At 38.1% G+C, this 22,383-nt stretch overlaps 1 protein-coding gene across 12 annotated transcripts in view; it reads left to right on the top strand.

The window, feature by feature from the left end:
* Window positions 1-22,383, top strand: part of LOC135275608 (centrosome-associated protein ALMS1-like) — a 271,819-nt gene that overhangs the window by 156,759 nt on the left and 92,677 nt on the right. For 11 of the 12 annotated variants that reach the window (XR_010343217.1, XR_010343218.1, XR_010343219.1 and 8 more), the window contains one exon: window positions 2,462-3,624. Coding sequence is in view for 8 of the 12 variants with exons in the window: in XM_064377819.1 (XP_064233889.1) it covers window positions 2,462-3,624 (1,163 nt within the window). In the remaining 4 variants the exon portion in view is untranslated. Of the gene's footprint in view, window positions 1-2,461; window positions 3,625-18,022; window positions 18,173-22,383 lie in introns of those variants that run through there. The other variant, XM_064377820.1, reaches the window with a different exon arrangement.

Raw genomic sequence — 22,383 nt, 5'->3', positions numbered from 1 at the left:
GAGAAGGCCATTGAAAGTTGCTACATAGAAAATGACAAGTCCAGTTTACATTTTAAAAAGATGACTTTGACCACTATTTGAAGAATAGATTGGAAAAGCACAAGATGGGACAGAAGACCTATTAGAGACATGCAGTATTATGATAGGAAATAGATAGAGACATGCAGTATTATGATAGGAAATAGAGGTAGACAGATGTGTGATTGATTGGTGAAGGATTAATGGCAGAAATAGGAAGAGGAGGGAGTTGGAACTATTAAGAATAACTCCCAGATTTTGGCTTGGGCAGTAGGATGATGTGCCATTTACAGAGATGTGAAAGACTAGGGGAGGTAGAGTTGTCGAGGATGCTAGAATAGAGTTCAGTTAGATAGCTGTGGCATCAGAGTGGATATATCATGTATATAGTTGGAACTCAAAAGAGAAATCATAGCTTGAAATATAAATTTGAAAATAGATAACAGCATGAAAATGGTACTAAAAGCCACAGGGAGAGATGAGATTACCTAGAAAGAGAATATAGAATGAGAACATTTCCTGGAATTGGCCATACATGGAGGTTGTTGATCATGTTAGCAAAAGCAGTTTTAGTCCAGGAGTATGGCTGTACTCTGCAGTAATTTGAATAGTGAATTGGGGTAGGAAGAGAAGTAAAGGAGAAGAAAATAGTTTCCACTTTAGAAGCTTGGCTATGAAGAGGAGCAGAGAAATGGGCCAGTACCTGGAGGAAGATGTGAGGATTTTCTAAACATACATGCTAAATGATGTTTTCAAGCCACTGGAAATGATCCAGTAGAGAGGGAGCACCTGAAAGATAGAAGAGAGAGATGATAAGGAAAGGAAGCAAGGTCTTGAAAGGAAGATGAGTTGGGCTCCAGAGCAGCAGTGGAGGAACTTGCCTTTAAAAGAATGGGAGAGGTAGTGCTGTCTCTGTATCCGGAAGGGTTGTGGGAGCAGCTGGATTGGCATAGGTAGCAGCTGCCTCAGGACATCCACAGAAAGTGATCCCTCAGCCCAGAATGTTCTTATTCTGCCTGTTTGTTTGTTTAGCTCTCATTTTTACTTCACATCTTATCTTCCTCAGAGAAGTCTTCTCTAGCTGCCATTTCCTGGTTAAATTTGTCTTTTATCACCTTGTTTTTGTTCTTTGTAGCCCCTAATTGAGAATTATATATTTGTTTATATTTATTTGTTCGGTGGAAAAGCTGCAATCTCAAGAACCTATAGAAGCTAAATGAAATCTCCCAATTTTTAAATGTTGCTAGTTAATTCTAAAATTGTATAGTTGTTTTTTTTTTTTTTTTTTGTACTTTAAGTATAAAAGCAGGTCCTGTGTATCCCACTCCACTTTAGGGAAATCCATAGGGATTCCTAGAGTATTTTGTGAAAACTCTGCTTGCCAGTAATCTATAGTGTGCGTGAAAAGGATTTCATCATTGCATATATGTATCTTTGTTTCTACCCATGATGTAGAACTCTAAAACAGTGTTTTGATATCATATTAGAGATTACAGTTAGGGTTTATGTTTGTGTCTCAGCATATTCCTACTGCTGTAACAAAATTCTGCAGATTTAAGATTAAGGCACTGGCAGATTGGGTGAGACCCCAGTCTCTGCTTCCAAAATGGTGTCTTGTGGCTGTGTCCTTGCCTAGTGGAAAGCAGGGAAAGGCCAAACAAGATCCTTCTGGCCCTTTTATACGGGCACTAATCCCATTCATGAAGGTGGAGCCTTTATGACCTAATCACCTCATACCTAATACTGTTATGTTTCAACATGAATTTTAGAGGGACACAAACTTTGAAACCATAGAAAATCGTAAGATATTACATCTAAAAAGGCCTTTTTTTTAAATATAAAGTAATGGTTGTCAAAAAGTGAAGATGGAAAGAGGTAAATTTTATGTATATTTTACCACAATAAAAAAAATTTTGGAAAAAGTGAAAGATGGTCCACAGAAAAGGAATTTCAGAAGGCTCTAAAACATGTAAAAAGGGTTTTTAAAAATTTATCCATTTAATTACTGATTATGAAAATGAAGTGTCATGTTTCTTAGCTGAATATGGGGTTACTAATATCTATCTCTCAGTTTTAATTGCATGATTAATTAGAAAACCACATGTAGAGCATATATCACAACACCCCACACAGAACAAGTGGTAAATACATTATAGCAGTTGCTCTTATTATCTGGAGAACTAAAGTGCCTTCCTCGAGGTCACATACCCAGTCAGGGGCAGACCCCAGGCCAGAATTCATGTCTCTTAAACTTTTACTGTACCAGTGAGGCTGCTAAGAACCAGGCATGAATCTTTTGTGCAGGCAGTGAATTTTCTGACACTTTATATAAACTGTTCTTTCCTTTAGTCTTTCTTCTATATCTAAAGAATTGTGAACAGTATTTCTAAACAGAATGCTAATATTTTTAAGTTCTTTCAGAATCTCTTTTTCTCCTTTTCAGAGTCTGAATGTCATTCAGAATTTGAAAATACTACGCATTTTGTCTTCAGGTCGGCGAAGTTTTACATTCATCATCCCATACATCTACCAAGTGATCAAGATATGTGCCATGAATCTTTGGGAAGGAGTGTTTTCATGAGGCATTCTTGGGAAGATTTCTTTCAGCATCACCCAGACAAACATAGAGAACACATTTGTCTTCCGCTTCCTTATCAAAACATGGACAAGACTAAGACGGATTATACCAAAGTAAAGAGCCTCAGCATCAATGTGAATTTGGGAAACAAAGAAGTGATGCATACTACTGAAAGTCAAGCTACAGATTACCCAAAATATAATGTACACATTAATGATCCAAAAAGGGATCAGAAGCTCACCCCAGAGCAAACAACTCAGCACACTGTGAGTTTGAATGAACTGTGGAACAAGTACCGGGAGCGACAGAGGCAACAGAGGCAGCCCAAGTTGGGCGACAGGAAAGAACTATCCTTGGTGGAGCCACTTGATCGTTTGGCTAAGCTTCTTCAGAATCCCATCACACATTCTCTCCAGGTCTCAGAAAGTACACATGATGATGGCAGAGGGGAACGAGGTGTGAAGGAATGGAGTGGTAGACAACAGCAGAGAAACAAGCTTCAGAAAAAGAAACGGTTTCAAAGTCTAGAGAAAAGCCATAAAAACACAGGAGAGCTTAAAAAAAGCAAGGTGTTTTCTCGTCATGGAGCTGGGAGGTCTAATCAAATTAAAATTGAACAGATTAAATTTGATAAATATATTCTGAGTAAACAGCCAGGTTTTAATTATATAAGCAATACTTCTTCGGATTGTAGGCCCTCAGAGGAGAGTGAGCTGCTCACAGATACTACCACCAACATCCTTTCCAGCACCACTTCTACTGTTGAATCGGATATATTGACCCAAACAGATAGAGAGGTGGCTCTGCACGAAAGGAGTAGCTCTGTTTCCACTATTGACACTGCCCGGTTGATTCAAGCTTTTGGCCATGAAAGAGTGTGCTTGTCACCCAGACGAATTAAATTGTATAGCAGCATGACCAACCAACAGAGGAGATACCTTGAGAAGCGGAGCAAACACAGCAAGAAAGTATTGAATACATGTCATCCCGAAATGACTTCTGAGCACACCAGAAGGAGACGTATCAAGGTACGTGGCTACAAATTCCATCTGGCAGTGGGACTGCCCTTTTCGTGGATTTTTTAGATAAGCTTTGCACACAGGTGAAAAAAAAGCCATTTGCCCTTTCCTCTGTTTACCATTTCTTACCAACTGGAAAAGAGTGAGAAAGTGTAGTACAGTGCTATTGTGAGTTGTCATTCTTTTCATCAACATTCATTTATGAATTACCTTTTGAATGAAGGGCTTTGCTGCTAGATCCTTCAGAGTGTGCAGAGTTTACCCCTGAAATGGGGGAGCTTTGAGGTTGGAATGATCTCTATCCTGAACAATTTTGCTGAGTTTATGTTTATTTATTTATTTTTAATTCATTCCTCTCTGTCTTTCAAGAAATATATTTGAGGTTCTTTTAAACACACACAGACAAACACATAAATAATACAGTTTTTTTTTTAGTAATTGAAGAATTGAGGTGATTTTAAAAATTGAAGTTGGGGTGAGCTACAATATGATTTTTGAAAAATAAGTAAATAAAGAATTGTGAATAATGGAAAGACAAGTCAAAGCCAGAAGGAAGATAAATATGCCTTGTGGACGTGGTTGCTGGAAGTGAGCTACAAATTTGGCTTTATATTTTCTAGCACTTAGTGTTGCTAGAATTTTGTGATCAGTTACATTTTTTTTTTTTTTTTTTTTGAGATGGAGTTTCGCTCTTGTTTCCCAGGCTGGCGTGTAATGGCACGATCTCGGCTCACTGCAACCTCCGCCTCCTGGGTTCGGGCAATTATCCTGCCTCAGCCTCCTGAGTAGCTGGGATTACAGGCACGTGCCACCATGCCCAGCTAATTTTTTGTATTTTTAGTAGAGATGGGGTTTCACCATGTTGACCAGGATGGTCTCGATCTCTTGACCTTGTGATCCACCCGCCTCGGCCTCCCAAAGTGCTGGGATTACAGGCGTGAGCCACCGCGCCCGGCTACATTCATTTTTTATATAAAAAGAAAACAAAATTTTTAGAAACATTACAGATAAATCTTATAGGGAGACCTAAGATAAATTTCTCGTCTTCTTAACGAAGGCACCACAGTGCAACAAACAGTGTCCTCCTATAAGGGCATTCTCACATTCCTTAGTTTAGGGAGTTAATAAGGCAGCTCTCATGGGGTCAGTAATGTAGGCCATTGCTTTAACCCAAGAGGAAAATTTCAAGTATCGATAGACATGTTCTCCAAAGAGGGATGCTTGCAAAATGGTTCAGTGGAGTATGGAAAGAAAAATATTCAAGTGTATATTCATTTGTCTCAACTTTTTAAAATTTTTATTTTTGTATGTTTTGTGAGTACAGTAGTGACATACATATAAATAAATACCTATTTTGGCAATCTGTGCTAAAAAAACATTTTGTCAGTAGGATTACATGGTCTAGAGAAAGGGAGGCGTGAGATGTTCAGAAAGTTTATTATACATATTATTTCTCATAATTGAGCTTTTGGTAGTGTTTACATATATAAATAATAGAATATGATATTTTCTAAAGTAAGGCAAGAGTTGGGAATTACACAAAGTAAAGCTTTTGTCCATAGGGGAGAGAGAGAAATGGATCCAGGAGAGGGTTTGTGTGTGTGTAGTAAAATACACATGACATAAAGTTTACAGCTTTGATCATTTTCAAGTATACATTTCTGTAGCATTAAATATATTCACAGTGTTTCATAACCATCACCACTATCTAGTTCTAGGAATGTTTTATTAAGCCAGTGGAAACCCTGTACCCATTAAGAAGTGACTCCCTGATCCCTCTTGTCACCAGACTCTGGCAACCAGTAAGCCATTTTCTGACTCTGTGGATTTTCCTACTCTGGTTGTTTCATATAAATAAAATCATATACTATATGACCTTGGTGTCAGGCCTCTCTCTCTTAGATATAATGTTTTCAATATTCATCCATGACATAACATGTATAACAGTACTTCATTGCTTTTTATAGCCGAATAATATTCCATTGCATGTATATACTACATTTTATTTATCCATTCATTCATTGATTTGGGTTGTTTCCACTTTTTGGCTATTGTGACTAGAACTGATTTAGGATATTTGTATACAAGTTTTTGTCTAAACACCTGTCTGCAGTTGTTTTGAGTATATCTAGGAATGGAAATACTGGGTCATATGGTAATTCTGTGATTAGCTTATTGAGGAACTGCCAGACTGTTCCATAGTATCTACACCATTTTGCATTCCCATCAGTAGTGAATAAGGGTTCCTCCGACCCTCCTTTTTTCACAGTGACTGCTTTAATTTATATTTGCACCAGCAGTTCACAAGGGTTTCAATTTTACTGCATCCTTGCCAACACTTATTTTCTACTTTTTAATATATATACTAGCCATCCTGTTGAGTGTGAGTTGGTATCTCATTGTGGTTTTGATTTGCATTTCCCTAATGATTATTCATGTTGCACATGTTTTTATGTGCTTATTTAACCATTTGTATATCTTCTTTCAAAAAATGTCTTTTCAAGTCTTTGGCCATTTTAAATCTGGCTGTTTGGTTTTTTTGTTTTTCAGTTATAGGGATTTTCCATATATTCTGGATATTGATTCCTTATTAGATACATGATCTGCAAATATTCTCTTGTATTTTGTAGGTTGCCTCTTTGGCAGTCACTCTGCTGTGTCTTCTGATACACAGAAGGTTTACATTTTGATGTCGTCCAATTTATCTATTTTTTTGTTTCTTGTGCTTTTGGTGTCATCTAAGAAATATTTGCCAAATCCAGTGTTACGAAAGTTTTCTTCGAAGAGTTTTGTAATTTTAGCTTTTACATTTAGGTCTTTGATCCATTTTGAGTTAATTTTTGTGTATGGTGTAAGATAAGGGTACATCTTTATTCTTTTGCATGTGGATATCCTGTTTTCTTAACACCATTTGTTGAAAAGACTTTGATTTTCCCCGTTGAATGTTCTTGGCACTCTTGCCAAAAATCATTTAGCCATGTATGTTAGGGTTTTTATCTGGGCCCTCTATTCTATTACATTAGTCTATATGTCTCTCTTTATGCCAATACTATACTGTTTTGATTTACTATCTTTATAATGAGTTTTGAAAGCAGGTGATGTGAAACCTGCAACTTAGTTCTTTTTTCCAAATTATTTCAGCTGTTCGGGGTCCCTTGAGATTTCATGAATTTTAGTAAATATTCTTTTTAATACTATCGTATGTGAAGTTGCTCTCTTAATTTCATTTTTGGATTCATTGCTAATGTATAGGTACATGTATAATAATTTTTACATAGTGATCTTGTATCTTGCAGCATTGCTGAATTTATTAACTGTTTTCTTGTGATTTTTTAAGGATCTTTAGGATTTCATGTTGAGGAAGTTTCCTTCTTTTTCTATTTTGATGAGTGTTTCTATCATGAAAGCATTTTGGTGTTTGCCAAATACTTCAGCATCTATTGAGATTACTATTTTTTTCTTTTCTTTTTTTTTTGAGATGGAGTTTCACTCTTGTTACCCAGACTGGAGTGCAGTGGTACGATCACAGCTCTCTGCAAACTCTGCCTCCTGGGTTCAACTGATTCTCCTGCTTCAGCCTCCTGAGTAGCTGGGATTACAGGCGCCCACCACCATACCTGGCTATTTTTTGGATTTTTAATAGAGACGAGGTTTCACTATGTTGGCCAGGCTGGTGTTGAACTCCTGACCTGAGGTGATCCACCCTGCTCAGCCTCCAAAAGTGCTGGGATTACAGGCGTGAGCCACTGTACCAAACCTATTTTTTTTATTTTATTCTATTAATATGGTGTATATGTATTGATAATCATATTTTGAACCAACTGTACATTTCTGAGATAAATCCCACTTGGTCACATATAAAATTCTATTCATACGCTGCTGGATTCAGTTTCTTCGAATGTGAAGAGGACTTTTGTATCTATATTCACAAGGAATACTGATTTATAGTTTTTATGTGATGTTTTTACTGCCTTTAGTAGCAGGATACTACTGGCATTGTAGAAAGAGAAAGTTTTCCCTCCACTTGCTTTTTGATAAGAAGTTTGAGAAGGATTAATGTTAATGCTTGATGTTAATTCTTTAAATGTTTGGTAGAAATTACCAGTGAAGCCATCTGGTCATGTATTTTTCTTTGGGGAAATTTTTTTTTCATTACTCATTCAATGTCTTCTTATAAGTCTATTTAGATTTTGTTTCTTCTTGGGTCAGTTTCTGTAATTTGTGTTTTTTCTGCTTGCTTTGGGTTTAGTTTGCTGTTCTTTTCTCATTTCTTATGATTTAAAATTAGGTTATTCATTTGGGATTATTCTTTAACATAGGCATTTGCAGGTATAAATGTCTCTGTGAGCCCTGCTTTTGTAGATAAGCTCTGCCTTCATTTCATGCCATAAGTTTTGATATGTTTTTTCTTATTTTTCATTTTTTTTTTTTTTAATTATACTTTAAGTTCTGGGGTCCATGTGCAAAACATGCAGGTTTGTTACATAGGTATACACGTGCCATGATGGTTTGCTGCGTCCATCACCCTGTCATCTACATTAGATATTTCTCCTAATGCTATCCCCCAACCCCCTGCTATCCCTCCCCTAGCCCCCCACCTCCCAACAAGCCCCAGTGTGTGATGTTCCCCTCCTGGTGTCCATGTGTTCTCATTGTTCAACACCCACTTAAGAGTGAGAACATGCGGTGTGTGGTTTTCTGTTCTTGTGTCAGTTTGCTGAGAATTGATGGTTTCCATCTTTATCCATGTCCCTGCAGAGGACATGAACTCATCCTTTTTTCTGGCTGCATGGTATTCCATGGTATATATGTGCCACATTTTCTTTATCCAGTCTGTCATTGATGGGAATTTGGGTTGGTTCCAAGTCTTTGCTATTGTGAACAGCACTGCAATAAACATACGTGTCCATGTGCCTTTATAATAGAATGATTTATATTCCTTTGGGTATATGCCCAGTAATCAGATTGCTGGGTCAAATGGTATTTCTAGTTCTAGATCCTTGAGGAATTGCCACACTGTGTTCCACAATGGTTGAACAGTCTCGCTCTGTCACCCAGGCTGGAGTGCAGTGGCACGATCTTGGCTCACTGCAGCCTCTACCTCCCAGGTTCAAGTGATTCTACTGCCTAAACCTCCTGAGTAGCTGGAATTACAGGCACACACCACCACACCCAGCTAATTTTTCTATTTTAGTAGAGACGGGGTTTCAACATGTTGGGCAGGCTGGATCAACTCTTGATCTCAGGTGATCCGCCCACTTCAGCCTCCCAAAGTCCCCTTTATAATTAAGAGAAAGTTTTGCTGGAGATAGATTTCTTGTCTTACACTTTTTATCTTTCATCATTTCAAATATGTCATTCCACTATTGGCCACCATGGTTTTCTGGTGAGAAATTAGCAATTAATCTTACCGAGGATCCCTTCTGTGCTTGCCCTTACACTTAAACTGCTTTCAAGATTCTCTGTTTTGGCTTTGACATTTTGATTATAATGTGTCTCAGTGTTGTTCTTTGAGTTTATCCTATTAAGAGTTCATTGAGCTACTTAGATGTTTAGATTCATGTTTTCCCCTTAATTTGGAGGAGCTTTCAACCATTATTTCTCCAAATATTCCTTCTGCCCCTTTCTTTCTTTTTTGGGATTCTTAATATGCATATGTTGTTAAGTTTGATGGTGTCCTACAAGTCTCTTAAGCTCTGTTCATTTTTCTTCATTCTGTTTTCTTTTTCTTTTTTTAGAGATAGGGTCTCTCACTGTCTCCCAGACTGGAGTACAGATCTTTCTTCCTGAGCTTCCTCAGTAGCTCGATTGCAAGGCATACACCACCACACTCAGCTCATTCTGTTTTCTTTCTGTCCCTCAGAGTACATAATTTCATTTCACCTGTCTTCAAGTTCACTGATCTTTCATCTGTGTGATCAAATCTGGTATTGAACTGCTCTAGTGAATTTTTCATTTCAGCACTTGCTGTTTTCAGCTTCATGTTTTCTATTTGATTCCTTTTTGTCTTCATCGATATTCTCTTTGCTGAGACACTGTTCTCCTCATTTCCTTTAGTTCTTTATCCATGGTTTTCTTTAGCCCTTTGAGCACATTTAAAACAATTGATTTAAAGCTTTTGCCTAGTAAATCTGTCTGTTCTTTCTAAGGCACAACTTCTGTTTATTTCTCTCCTGTAACCCATGAATGTGCCATACTTTTCTTGTTTCTTTTCATGCCTTATAATGTTTTGTTAAAATTTTGACATTTTGAAAATTATGATGTGATAACTGGATATCACATTTTCCTCCCCCTCTCCAGAGTTTGTAGTTACTGCTTGTTGTAAGTTAAAGTTGTTGGTTTGTTTAGTGACTTTTCTAAATTATGTTTGTAATGACTATTTTCTTTGTTAGTGTCTGATATTTCTGTTCCTTTAGCTCGATAGCTAGCTACTTGTTTGACAGAAATTTTCTTAAATGCCTGAGGTCAAAAAAGAAAGAAAAAAGAAAATTCCCCAAGTCTTTGCAGATTGTCTATGTTTGGACACTCCTTCAGTGCTTAGTCAGGCCGTTTACAACAAACTCTGCCTTAGCCTTGCTTCCTACTTATACTGAGCTTAAAAATCAACTAGTGGTGAAAGCTTTTGGTCTTCTCAGGTCTTTTCTGAACATGCATCTTGCTCTTTGCATGCACTTACTAGTTTCCCTGGTGTACATGGGAAATTTTCCAAGCCCTTGTGCCCCAGAGAATCTCAGTTTTTCTTTCCTGCTTTCAGTATGTCTATTATTTCCCTCAAGTGTTAATTTTTGCTGCAGGCAGTAGTGCCTTGTTCATTTGGTTTTCAATATTTTCAAGGAACATTCTTCCTCTATAAAGCCACTTTTTCATTCTAAGGGAGTTATGTTAGGTGAAACTAAGGCAGATCCCTTGTGTCACTCTATAGTGATAGACGTGTCAAGACAAACACAATTCCTTGGGGACAAGGTGCTGCTTCGTGCTCTGTTTGGGAGCAGGTACCTACATCAGGACCAAGGGCTGTCGTCTTTAAGACCACCATGCTGGGGAAGGGGATAGCAAAAGGCTAAGGTAAATGGTACAAAGTTCGTCTACCTTGTGCTGATGGCCTTTCTCCTGGTTTAGCAAACACTTGGTTACTATAAACCTTTAACTATCTTCCAAAGTTCTGATAAGGTTTCCTTATTTTTTTTGTTGTTGTTGTTTCTAGAGAAAGCACTAGCTCCACCATTTCTGTTTGTCATTTCCAGGTAGAGTTGTGTGTCCCTCCCTACAAAATCTATATCTCTGCCACATCTAGACCACAATACACAACTCTCATCAGATTCTTCCATCCTTGTCCTGTTGGACTTTGTGGAGAAATAGCCTTCTGGAAGGTGCAGACTTCCCTGATTTTTATAGCCCTTTTAATGGCTTCATACTGTCACCAGTGAACACTTTGCCTCAAACACAATCAAGTCTCTAACTGTCTTACTGTGTCCAGTTATATATCTTCCAGGTAATTTAGTGCTTATGTCTCATATCTACCTGCAAGCACCAGTCTCTCCTTAGATTTGGGGGCAGTGTTGCCCTCTGATCTCAACTTTCTTCTGGCTTTAAGAAAAGTTAAAAACTTGTAGTTTCTCCCTTTTTTTAAACTGTTATTGTTATAAGGGTGGGAGCAATACTTTATCCAATTCTTTAGATCCCCAAGTGGAAACAAGGGGTGTGTGTGTGTGTGTGTGTGTGTGTGTATCTATACAGTAGATGTTTACCTCTAGTATTTTTATTGGTAATGCTTTCCGGATGTTCTATTATTGTAGCTTTAGATTTTCTATTTGATTTAAGTGAAGTTAAGGAGATAATTGTTTCTTAATTTTCATAAGGTTGGATTTGTGGTCACTATTAAGTCATAATTTTAACATACTGTGACTAGAGACTGTAATGTGTTATTGTGTAATATGTAATGTTTTGTTTTAAGGCTATGTAGAGGTTTTCTTTATGGCTTAATATATGAATAAGTATTCCTTGGGTGTTTGAAAGGAGGTAGAATTTCCAAATAGAGTATAACATTTCAGTTACTGTCAGATGCCACATAACATTTCAGTTAATTAATACATAGATGACAGTGGTCCCATGAGATTATAGTACTGTATTTTTACTGCAGTTTTTCTGTTTAGATACACAAATATCTACCATTGTGTTACAGTTGCCTACAGTATTTAGTACAGTGATATGCTGTACAGGTTTGTAGCCTAAGAATAAAGTATGCCACATAGCCTAGGTATGTAGTAGGCTGTACAATCTAGGTTTGAGTGAGTATGCTCTATCATGTTTGTATAACAGTGAAACTGCCTAATGACAGATTTCTCAGAATATGACTGTACATCTATAAAATCATCCTTATTAATATTCTCTGCCAATCATTTCTAGTTTTTATCAGAAAACTAGTAAAACAATTTTCTATACCATGGGAAGATAGGGCTTTTTTTGTTTGTTTTTTTTTTGATAGAGTCTCGCTCTGTCGCCCAGGCTGGAGTGTAGTGGTGCCATCTCGGCTCACTGCAGCCTCTGCCTCCTGGGTTCAAGTGATTCTCCTGCCTTAGCCTCCTGAGTAGCTGGGACTACAGGTGCCCACCACCACGCCTGGCTAGTTTTTGTATTTTTAGTAGAGGCAAGGTTTTGCCATGTTGGCCAGGATGGTCTCGATCTCCTGACCTTGTGATCTGCCCACCTCGGCCTCCCAAAGTGCTGGGATTACAGGCGTGAGCCTCAGCGGCTGGCTTTTTTTTCTTTTTAATGAGCTGATACTTGCCTTGAACATCTAGAGTATCTGTAATTTCCATGGGTAGAGAGTTTTTTATATACTTTACAATGCTTTCAACCAGAATACATTCATTTCTTCATCCATCCAAACATAATTATAAAATGGAAAAAAGCACAGAGTGACATACTTTATTAAGCTTTTCTCAGATTTGTATATATAAGTGAGAAAATATATGGAAAATTTTTATAACAATATTTAAAAACTTGATTTAAATATGTGGTAAAACTTTATTGTCAAAACACAGCATCTACAGTTGTTCCAAATACCCATGGAATATTTATAAAATTAATTGTACATTAGACGAAATGTTGATGAATTCTCAAACCAGAAGTTTTATAAGCCCATATTCTGTAACTGCATTACACTAAAATTGAACTTAACAACTATAACTTTTTTTTAATTGTACTTTAAACTTTAAGTTCTGGGGTACATGTGCACATGCAGGTTTATTACATAGATATACTAATGCCATGATGGTTGGCTGCATCCATCACCCCATTATCTACATTAGATATTTCTCCTAATGCTATCCTTCCCCTAGCCCCCGACCCCCCGACAGCCCCTGGTGCATTACCCTCCCTGTGTCCATGTGTTCTCGTTGTTCAACTCCCACTTATGAGTGAGAACATGCAGTGTTTGGTTTTCTGTTCTTGTTTCAGTTTGCTGAGAATGATAGTTCTCAGCTTCATCCAGCTCCCTGCAAAGGATATGAACTCATCCTTTTTTATAGCTGCATAGTATTCAATGGTGTATATATGCCACATTTTCTTTATTCAGTCTAACATTGATGGGCATTTGGGTTGTTTCCAAGTCTTTGCTACTGTGAACAGTGCTGCAATAAACATACATGTGCATGTGTCTTTATAATAGAACAATCTATAATCCTTTGGGTATATACCCAGAAATTGGATTGCTGGGTCAAATAGTATTTCTAGTTCTAGATTCTTGAAAAATCGCCATGCTCTCTTCCACAATGGTTGAACTAATTTACACTCCCACCAAAAGTTTTAAAACATTCCTATTTCTACCCATCCTCTCCAGCATCTGTTGTCTCCTGACTTTTTAATGATCGCCATTCTAACTGGCATGAGATGGTATCTCAATGTGGTTTTGATTTGCGTTTCTCTAATGACCAGTAATGAGCTTTTTCTCATATGTTTGTTGGCTGCATAAATGTCTCCTTTAGAGAAGTGTCTGTTCATGTCCTTTGCCCACTTTTTGATGGGGTTGTTTTTTTCCTGTAAATTTGTTTTAAGTTCTTTGTAGTTTCTGAATATTAGCCCTTTGTAAGATGGGTAAACTGTAAAAATTTTCTTCCATTCTGTAGATTACCTATTCACTCTGATGATAGTTTCTTTTGCTGTGCAGAAGCTCTTTAGTTTAATCAGATCCCATTTGTCTTTTTTGGCTTTTGTTGCCATTGTTTTGGTGTTATAGTCATGAAGTCTTTGCCCATGCCTATGTCCAGAATGGTATTGCCTAGGTTTTCTTCTAGAGTTTTTATGGTTTTAGGTCTTACATTTAAATTTTTAATCCATCTTGAGTTAATTTTTGTATAAGGTATAAGGAAGGGATCCAGTTTCAGCTTTTTGCATATGGCTAGCCAGTTTTCCCAACACCATTTATTAAATAGGGAATCCTTTCCCCATTGCTTATTTTTGTCAGGTTTGTCAAAGATCAGATGGTTTTGGTGTGTGGCGTTATTTCTGAAGCCTCTGTTCTGTTTGGTACCAGCACCATGCTGTTTTGGTTACTGTGGCCTTGGAATATAGTTTGAAGTCAGGTACCATGATGCCTTCAGCTTTGTTCTTTTTCCTTAGGATTGTCTTGGCTATGCAGGCTCTCTTTTGGTTCCATATGAAATTGAAGGTGTTTTTTTTTTTCCAATTTTGTGAAGAAAGTTAATGGTAGCTTAATGGGTATAGCATTGAATCTATAGATTACTTTGGGCAGTATGGCCATTTTCACCATATTGATTCTTCCTATCCATGAGCATGGACAGTTTTTCCATTTGTTTGTGTCCTCTCTTATTTTGTTGAGCAGTGGTTTGTAGTTCTCCTTGAAGAGGTCCTTCACATCCCTTGTAAGTTGTATTCCTAGGTGTTTAATTCTCTTCATAGCAATTATGAATGGGAGTTCACTCATGATTTGGCTGTTTGGTATTTGGTATAGGAATGCTTGTGATTTTTGAACGTTGATTTTGTATCTGAGACTTTGCTGAAGTTGCTTATCAGCTTAAGGAGATTTGGGGCTGAGACGATGGGATTTTCTAAATATGCAATCGTGTCATCTGCAAATAGAGACAATTAGACTTCCTCTTTACCTATTTGAATACCTTTATTTCTTTCTCTTGCCTGATTGCCCTGGCCAGAACTTCCATATGTTGAATAGGAGTGGTGAGGGAGGGGATCCTCGTCTTGTGCCGGTTTTCAAAGGGAATGCTTCCAGTTTTTGGCCATTCAGTATGATACTGGCTGTGGGTTCGTCATAAATAGCTCTTATTATTTTGAGATATGTTCCATCGATACCTGGTTTATTGAGAGTTTTTAGCATAAAGCATTGTTGAATTTTGTCAAAAGTCTTCTCTGCATCTGTTGAGATAATCATGTGATTTTTGTCATTGGTTCTGTTTATGTGATGGATTACATTTATTGATTTGCGTATGTTACCAGCCTTTTATCACAGGGATGAAGCCGACTTGATCGTGATGGATAAGCTTCTTGATGTGCTATTAGATTCGGTTTGCCAGTATTTTATTGAAGATTTTTGCATCTATGTTCATCAGGGATATTAGCCTGGAATTTTCTTTTTTAGTTGTGTCTCTGCCAGGTTTTGGTATCAGGATGATATTGGCCTCATAAAATGAGTTAGGGAGGATTCCCTCTTATTCTGTTGTTTGGAATAGTTTCAGAAGGTATGGTACCAGCTCCTCTTTGTACCTCTGGTAGAATTCAGCTGTGAAACTGTCTGGTCTTGGACTTTTTTTGGTTGGTAGGCTATAAATTGCTCCTTCAATTTCAAACCTTGTTATTTATCTATTCAGGGATTCGACTTCTTTTGGTTTAGTCTTGGGAGGGTGTAAGTGTCCAGGTATTTATCCTTCTCATCTAGATTTTCTGTTTTATTTGCATAGAGGTGTTTATAGTAGTCTCTGATGGTAGTTTGTATTTCTGTGGGATTGGTGGTGATATCACCTTTATCATTTTTTATTGCATCTATTTGATTCTTCTCTCTTTTCTTCTTTATTACTCTGGCTAGCAGTCTATCTATTTTGTTGATCTTTTCAAAAAACCAGCTCCTGGATTCGTTGATTTTTTTTTTTTTTTTTTTTTTTTTTGGAAGGGTTTGTTGTGTCTCTATCTCCTTATCTCCTTCAGTTCTGCTCTGGTCTTAGTTGTTTCTTGTCTTTTGCTGGCTTTTGAATTTGTTTGTTCTTGCTTCTCTAGTTCTTTTAATTCTGATGTTATGGTGTCCATTTTAGATCTTTCCTGCTTTCTCTTTTGGGCATTTAGTGCTATAAATATCCCTCTACACACTGCTTTAAATATGTCCCAGAGATTCTGGTACGTCATGTCTTCATTCTCATTGGTTTCAAAGAACATCTTTATTTCTGCCTTCATTTCATTTTTTATCCAGTAGTCATTCAGGAGCAGGTTGTTCGATTTCCATGTAGTTGTGTGGTTTTGAGTGAGTTTCTTAATCCTGAGTTCTAATTTGATTGCACTGTGTGGTCTGAGAGACTGTTATGATTTTCATTCTTGTGCATTTGCTGAGGAGTGTTTTACTTGCAATTATATGGTCAATTTTAGAATAGGTGTGATGTGGTGCTGAGAAGAATGTATATTCTGTTGATTTGGGGTGAAGAGTTCTGTAGATATCTATTAGGTCCTCTTGGTCGGGAGCTGAGTTCCAGTCCTGGATATCCTTGTTAATTTTTTGTTTCATTGATCTGTCTAATACTGACAGTGGGGTGTTAAAGTCTCCCACTATTATTGTGTGGGAGTCTAAGTCTCTTTGTAGGTTTCTAAGAACTTGCTTTATGAATCTGGGTGCTCCTGTGTTAGGTGCATATATATTTAGGATAGTTAGCTCTTCTTGTTGCATTGATCCCTTTACCATTATGTAATGTCTTTCTTTGTCTCTTTTGATCTTTAATGGTTTAAAATCTGTTTTATCAAAAACTAGGATTGCAACCCCCTGCTTTTTTTTTTTCCTTTCTATTTGCTTGGTAAATATTCCTCCATCCCTTTGTTTTGAACCTGTGTATGTCTTTGCATGTGAATTGGGTCTCCTGATACAGCACACCAATGAGTCTTGACTCTTTATCAGATTTGCCTGTCTGTGTCTTTTAATTGGGGCATTTAGCCCATTTACATTTAAGGTTAATATTTTTATATGTGAATTTGGTCCTGCCATTATGATGCTAGCTGGTTATTTTGCCCATTAGTTGATGCAGTTTCTTCCTAGCATTGATGGTCTTTACAATTTGGTATGTTTTTGCAGTGGCTGGTACTGGTTGTTCCTTTCCATGTTTAGTGCTTCCTTCAGGAGCTCTTGTTAGGCAGGCCTCATGGTGACAAAATCTCTCAGCATTTGCTTGTCCATAAAGGGTTTAATTTCTCCTTTGCTTATGAAGCTTAGTTTGGCTGGATATGAAATTCTGGATTGAAAGTTCTTTAAGGATGTTGAATATTGGCACCCACTCTCTTCTGGCTTGTGGGGTTTCTGCTGAGAGATCTGCTGTTAGTCTGACGGGCTTCCCTTTGTGGGTAACCCAGCCTTTCTCTCTTGCTGTCCTTAGCACTTTTTCCTTCATTTCAACCTTGGTGAATCTGATGATTATGTGTCTTGGGTTGCTCTTGTTGAAGAGTATCTTTGTAGTGTTCTCTTTGTTTCCTGAATATGAATGTTGGCCTAGCAGGCCTGCTAGGTTGGGGAAGTTCTCCTGGATAATATCCTAAAGAGTGTTTTCCAACTTGGTTTCATTCTCCCCTTCACTTTCAGGTACAGCGATCAAACGTAGATTTGGTCTTTTCACATAATCCCCTATTTCTTGGAGGCTTTGTTCATTCCTTTTCATTGTTTTTTCTCTAATCTTGTCTTCTCACTTTATTTCATTTAGTTGATCTTCAGTCTCTGATATCCTTTCTTTCTTTTGATCTATTTGGCTCTTTAAACTGTGCATGCTTCACGAAGTTCTCCTGCTGTGTTTTTCAACTCCATCAGGTTGTTTATATTCTTCTCTAAACTGGTTATTCTAGATATCGTTTCTCCTACCTTTTTCAAGGTTCTTAGCTTCCTGGCATTGGGTTAGAACATGCTCCTTTAGCTCAGAGCAGTTTGTTATTACCCACCCTCTGAAGCCTGCCTCTGTCCTTTCATCAAACTCATTCTCCATCCAGTTTTGTTCCATTGCTGGTGAGGAGCTGTGATCCCTTAAAGGAAAATGGATGTTTTGTCAGCCTTTTTGTGCTGGTTTCTTCCCATCCTTGTGGATTTATCTTCCTTTCATCTTTGAGGTCGGTGACCTTTGGATGGAATTTCTGAGTGGACGTCCTTTTTATTGATGTTGAAACTATTTCTTTCTGTTTGTTTTCCTGCTAACAGCACCCTCTGCTGCAGTTCTGCTGGAGGTCCACTCCAGACCCTGCTTGCCTGGGAATCACCAGTGGAGACTGCAGAACAGCAAAGGTTGCTGCCTGTTCCTTCCTTTGGTAGCTTCGTCCCAGAGGGGTACCCGCCAGATGCCAGCAGCGCTCCTGTATGAGGTGTCTGTCAGCCCCTACCGAGAGGTGTGTCCCAGGCAGGATACACGGGGGTCAGGGAGCCACTTGAAGGTGCAGTCTGTTCTTATCAGAGCTCAAACACTGTGTTGGGAAATCTGCTGCTCTCTTCAGAGCTGCCAGGCAGGAGTGTTTAGGTCTGCTGAAGCTGTACCCACTACCACCCCTTTTCCCAGGTGTTCTGTCCCAGGAAGGTCAGGACTTTATTAGTAAGTCCCTGATGGGCTGCTGCCTTTTTTCAGAGATGCACTACCCAGCAAGGACATCTAGCGAGGCAGTGCCTGCAGCTGCTGAGCTGTGTTAGGCTCTGCTCAGTTCAGATTTCCCGGCAGCTTTCCTTACACTATGGGGTTGAAACTGTCTGCTCAAGACTTAGCAATGGTGGAGCCCCTCCCCCCACCAAATGAACGACCCAGGTTAAGCTCAGACTTAACTGCTGTGCTGGCTGCAAGAATTTCAAGCCAGTGGATCTTAGCTTGCTGGTTCCGTGGGGGTGGGACCTGCCAAGCCAGACCACTTGGCTCCCTGGCTTCAGCCCTTTTTCCTGGAGAGTGAACAGTTCTGTCTCACTGGCGTTCCAGGTGCCACTAGGATATGAAAAAAAAAACTGCTGCGGCAAGCTTGGTTTCTGCCCAAACGACTGCACGGTTTTATGCTAGAAACCCAGGGCCCTGGTGGTTGTGCAGGTACTGGAGGGAATCTCCTTGTCTGCGGGTTGTGAAGACCCTGGGAAAAGCACAGTATCTGGGTGGGAGTGCAGGAAACAGTCCCTAATGGCTTCCTTTGGCCACGAGAGGGAGTTCCCTGGCCCCTTGCACTTCCTGGGTAAGGTGACGCCCCACCCTGCTTCAGCTCGCCCTCCTTGGGCTGCACCCACTGTCCAACCAGTCCCAATGAGAAGAACCAGGTTCCTCGGTTGGAAATGTGGAAATTGCCCGCCTTCTGCATGGATCTTGCTGGGAGCTATGCACTGGAGCTGTTTCTGTTCAGCCATCTTGCCTGGGGACCTCAAGAACTATAATTTTTAATTTTGCTAGTGCTTTAAATTATATTTCTATTAGGTTTCAGATTTGCCATTTACATTTCTTCTTTTGAGAATTACCTTTGTGTATTATCTTTTGCCTATTTTTCTTTGAAGGTTTTTTCCCTATTCATTTTTGTAAACATTTGGAGACCACTGTAGTTGTTGTTTTTTAAATTGTGTTTTATTCCCTTTTTTTCTTTTTTAGAGATGTGGTCTTGCTATGTTGCCCAGGCAGATCTCAAACTCCTGGCCTCAACCAATCTTCCCATCTCAGCCTCCTGAGTAGCTGGGACCATAGGCATGTGCCACTGGGCCTTTCTTCCTATTGATTTTTAACCATTAATTACATTGTGTTAATATTGGAATAGTATTGTTAAATACTTCTTTATTTCTGTGTTGATGCTAAGAAAGATCTTCCAACCTCAAGATTTGTTTTTAAAAAATTCTCCTGCTTTATTTTTAATACTTTTGGAGGGATATGGAAGCTTCTAACTTAAGCTTTTAATCTATGTGGAATTTTTTTATAGGCCTAAATTTATTTCCAAATTATAGCTAGTTGCCAATAAAGATTTTTTTAAAAAGTAACGTCAATAAATTAATTTATTAGAAAAATCTAATGTTCTTTTGTTAAGATAGACTAATCAGTTATAATTGGTAAATAATTGCCATGGTTCTTTTGAAATTTCCATTCAAAACAACTGAAATCATATATGGACACCTTATAAAAATGGAAAGACCGGAAGAGGAAATTAATTCTGACTGAAATATGAAGGAGTTTTATTTATTAAATTTGAAACTGGATCAGATCATTTAAGTGAAAATATCTAACAGACTAGATGGATCTGACCCCATGAGGATATCATTAGTGAGATGAAGGTGTTGGAGTCATCCATGTAAAGGTGATGGTAATTCTAATAGTTAATAAAGCTAAGAGGAAACATGTTTGGGAGAACACAAAGAAAAAATATATTTGGGAGAATGCAGTGAAGAAATAAATATATAGGGCTACTTCCAGACCATCATTTTTGAAACCTGATAGAAAAGTCTTTGGGAAACATGCTGTCTAGCTCTACCATCCTCTACAAAATTTTATGACCATTAGTCAACCTTCTGGTTTTCCCATGAGTTAATTGAATGTTTCAGCTCTTGATTCATTTTCTTCCTGTCCAACCCAAAGCCCTGCCATTATCTAGAAAACTATTATCCCATTAGAGTTTTTTGACCTTAGTGTAATGATAATTGACCATAATAATTTCCACTGCATTTTAGCCATATATTCTTAAAACTATTATTTGAATTTTGGATTCACTGAAAATTATCTGTTCTCTGCAATCTTTACTTATTTACATACCAAAATAAATTTTTCAAAAACCTGTTATGCAGGCACAGTACACTCTTAGTTTTCTGAGGAAGATTTTCTATAGTTTTTTGTTCAACCACACTGGCAGAAATAGATAACTAGTTCCAATTTCCAAAAGATAAAAAATAGATAGTTACCACCTGAGTTCCTGCTTCTGCAACCTTTTGTCACTAGAAATTAAATAATTAATGTTATTTTTTGGACAGACACTTTGTAATTGTGTCACTCCTTGGGTGGTGAGTAAATTTTATTGAAAATATACTTGTGGTTGATCAACACAGTTCTAGAAACTTTTCACTAGAAAAGACAGTCTTTTTGTGCCATAGACTATATTTCTCAATTTGACTCTCACCAACTTACCAATATGTATCTCTGGTCCTAAACCCGAGTGGTTGTAAATGAATTAGCATAAACTCATACCTTTAAAGGAAAAGCATCTCCCAGCAGGCACCTGGCTAGTTGAAGGGCAGCAGTACCAGTCTTCCTACCTGAAGAATAGCAGTGTAGGGTTTTATCAGAAAACATGGCCCTTCTCCTATGTTGGATATGTTTTTCTAAGCTCAATTTCCACTTAACAAGTAATTTTTTAATTAAAAAGCTTTTATTTCGGGCCGGGCGCGGTGGCTCAAGCCTGTAATCCCAGCACTTTGGGAGGCCAAGGCGGGTGGATCATGAGGTCGAGATCGAGACCATCCTGGTCAACATGGTGAAACCCCGTCTCTACTAAATATACAAAAAATTAGCTGGGCATAGTGGTGCTTGCCTGTAATCCCAGCTACTCAGGAGGCTGAGGCAGGAGAATTGCTTGAACCCAGGAGGCGGAGGTTGCGGTGAGCCGAGATTGCGCCATTGCACTCCAGCCTGGGTAACAAGAGCGAAAACTCCGTCTCAAAAAAAAAAAAAAAAAAAAAGCTTTTATTTCTAGGTCTACTCATGTCTTTAATCAATAAATGTAGGAATGAGTCTCGTTGTTAATTAAACTAAAAAGTACTACAAAAGCCTGAAACATCTCTGAGATGGTGCATTTACTTTCTATTCTTAGTCTTGCATAAGACAGCAATAGGAGAGTTTGCTCTCATAATGGAAATTAAAACAGAAGCAGCCGACCAGCATATATTTCCTTCCAAGACTGTGTACAACAGAAAACCTAACCCATGGTGGCTGACAATGTCATTTAATTAATTAGAGGAGAGACACGGGACTCTCCCATGGACTAAGGAAAGTGAACCGTTGTGGTTTACTGACAGCATATATAAATTAATTCAGAAAAAAAAAAAGTTCTATCCCACGATGGGTCCTCAGCACAGATTGTGGGACATGAGTGCAGGCATGTCCATTGTGATTATTGTTGTGAATCTGTGGATGGATTCAACATTACATGGCCTGGTTCTGACAGTTTGTGCTTGACCCCAGCTTTAGAGTAGTTCTCCATCACACCTACAGTATCCAGTGCCCACCTTTTTGTTAGGATTGTTTGTTGTTTATTACATGAAAACAACACTGTTGATCACCTTCCACGGTTAGTCTTTTCCTGATTTCGGTAGCATAGGAGATGCAGAACCATAGAGTATGATATAAGCTTTTTTCTCTAAACAAGACTTCATAGTCCACATTTTTTTTCAGTTTGCACACAATAAACAAGTGCATTTTATGGCTTTCTTGACTTATTTCCCATGCCATAAACTTCACCTGTTTAAAGTGTACAGTTTAATGGGTCTTGATATAGTCATAGAATTGTGCAACCATCACCATAATTAACTTTAGAACATTTTAAACACCCTCCAAAAAAATTCTGTAAACA

The sequence above is a fragment of the Aotus nancymaae genome, unplaced genomic scaffold, assembly GCF_030222135.1.
Source record: "Aotus nancymaae isolate 86718 unplaced genomic scaffold, 86718_ANA_hifiasm-v0.15.2.pri h1tg000017l, whole genome shotgun sequence".
Taxonomy (NCBI): domain Eukaryota; kingdom Metazoa; phylum Chordata; class Mammalia; order Primates; family Aotidae; genus Aotus; species Aotus nancymaae.
This window is presented reverse-complemented; position numbering and strand designations above follow the sequence as displayed.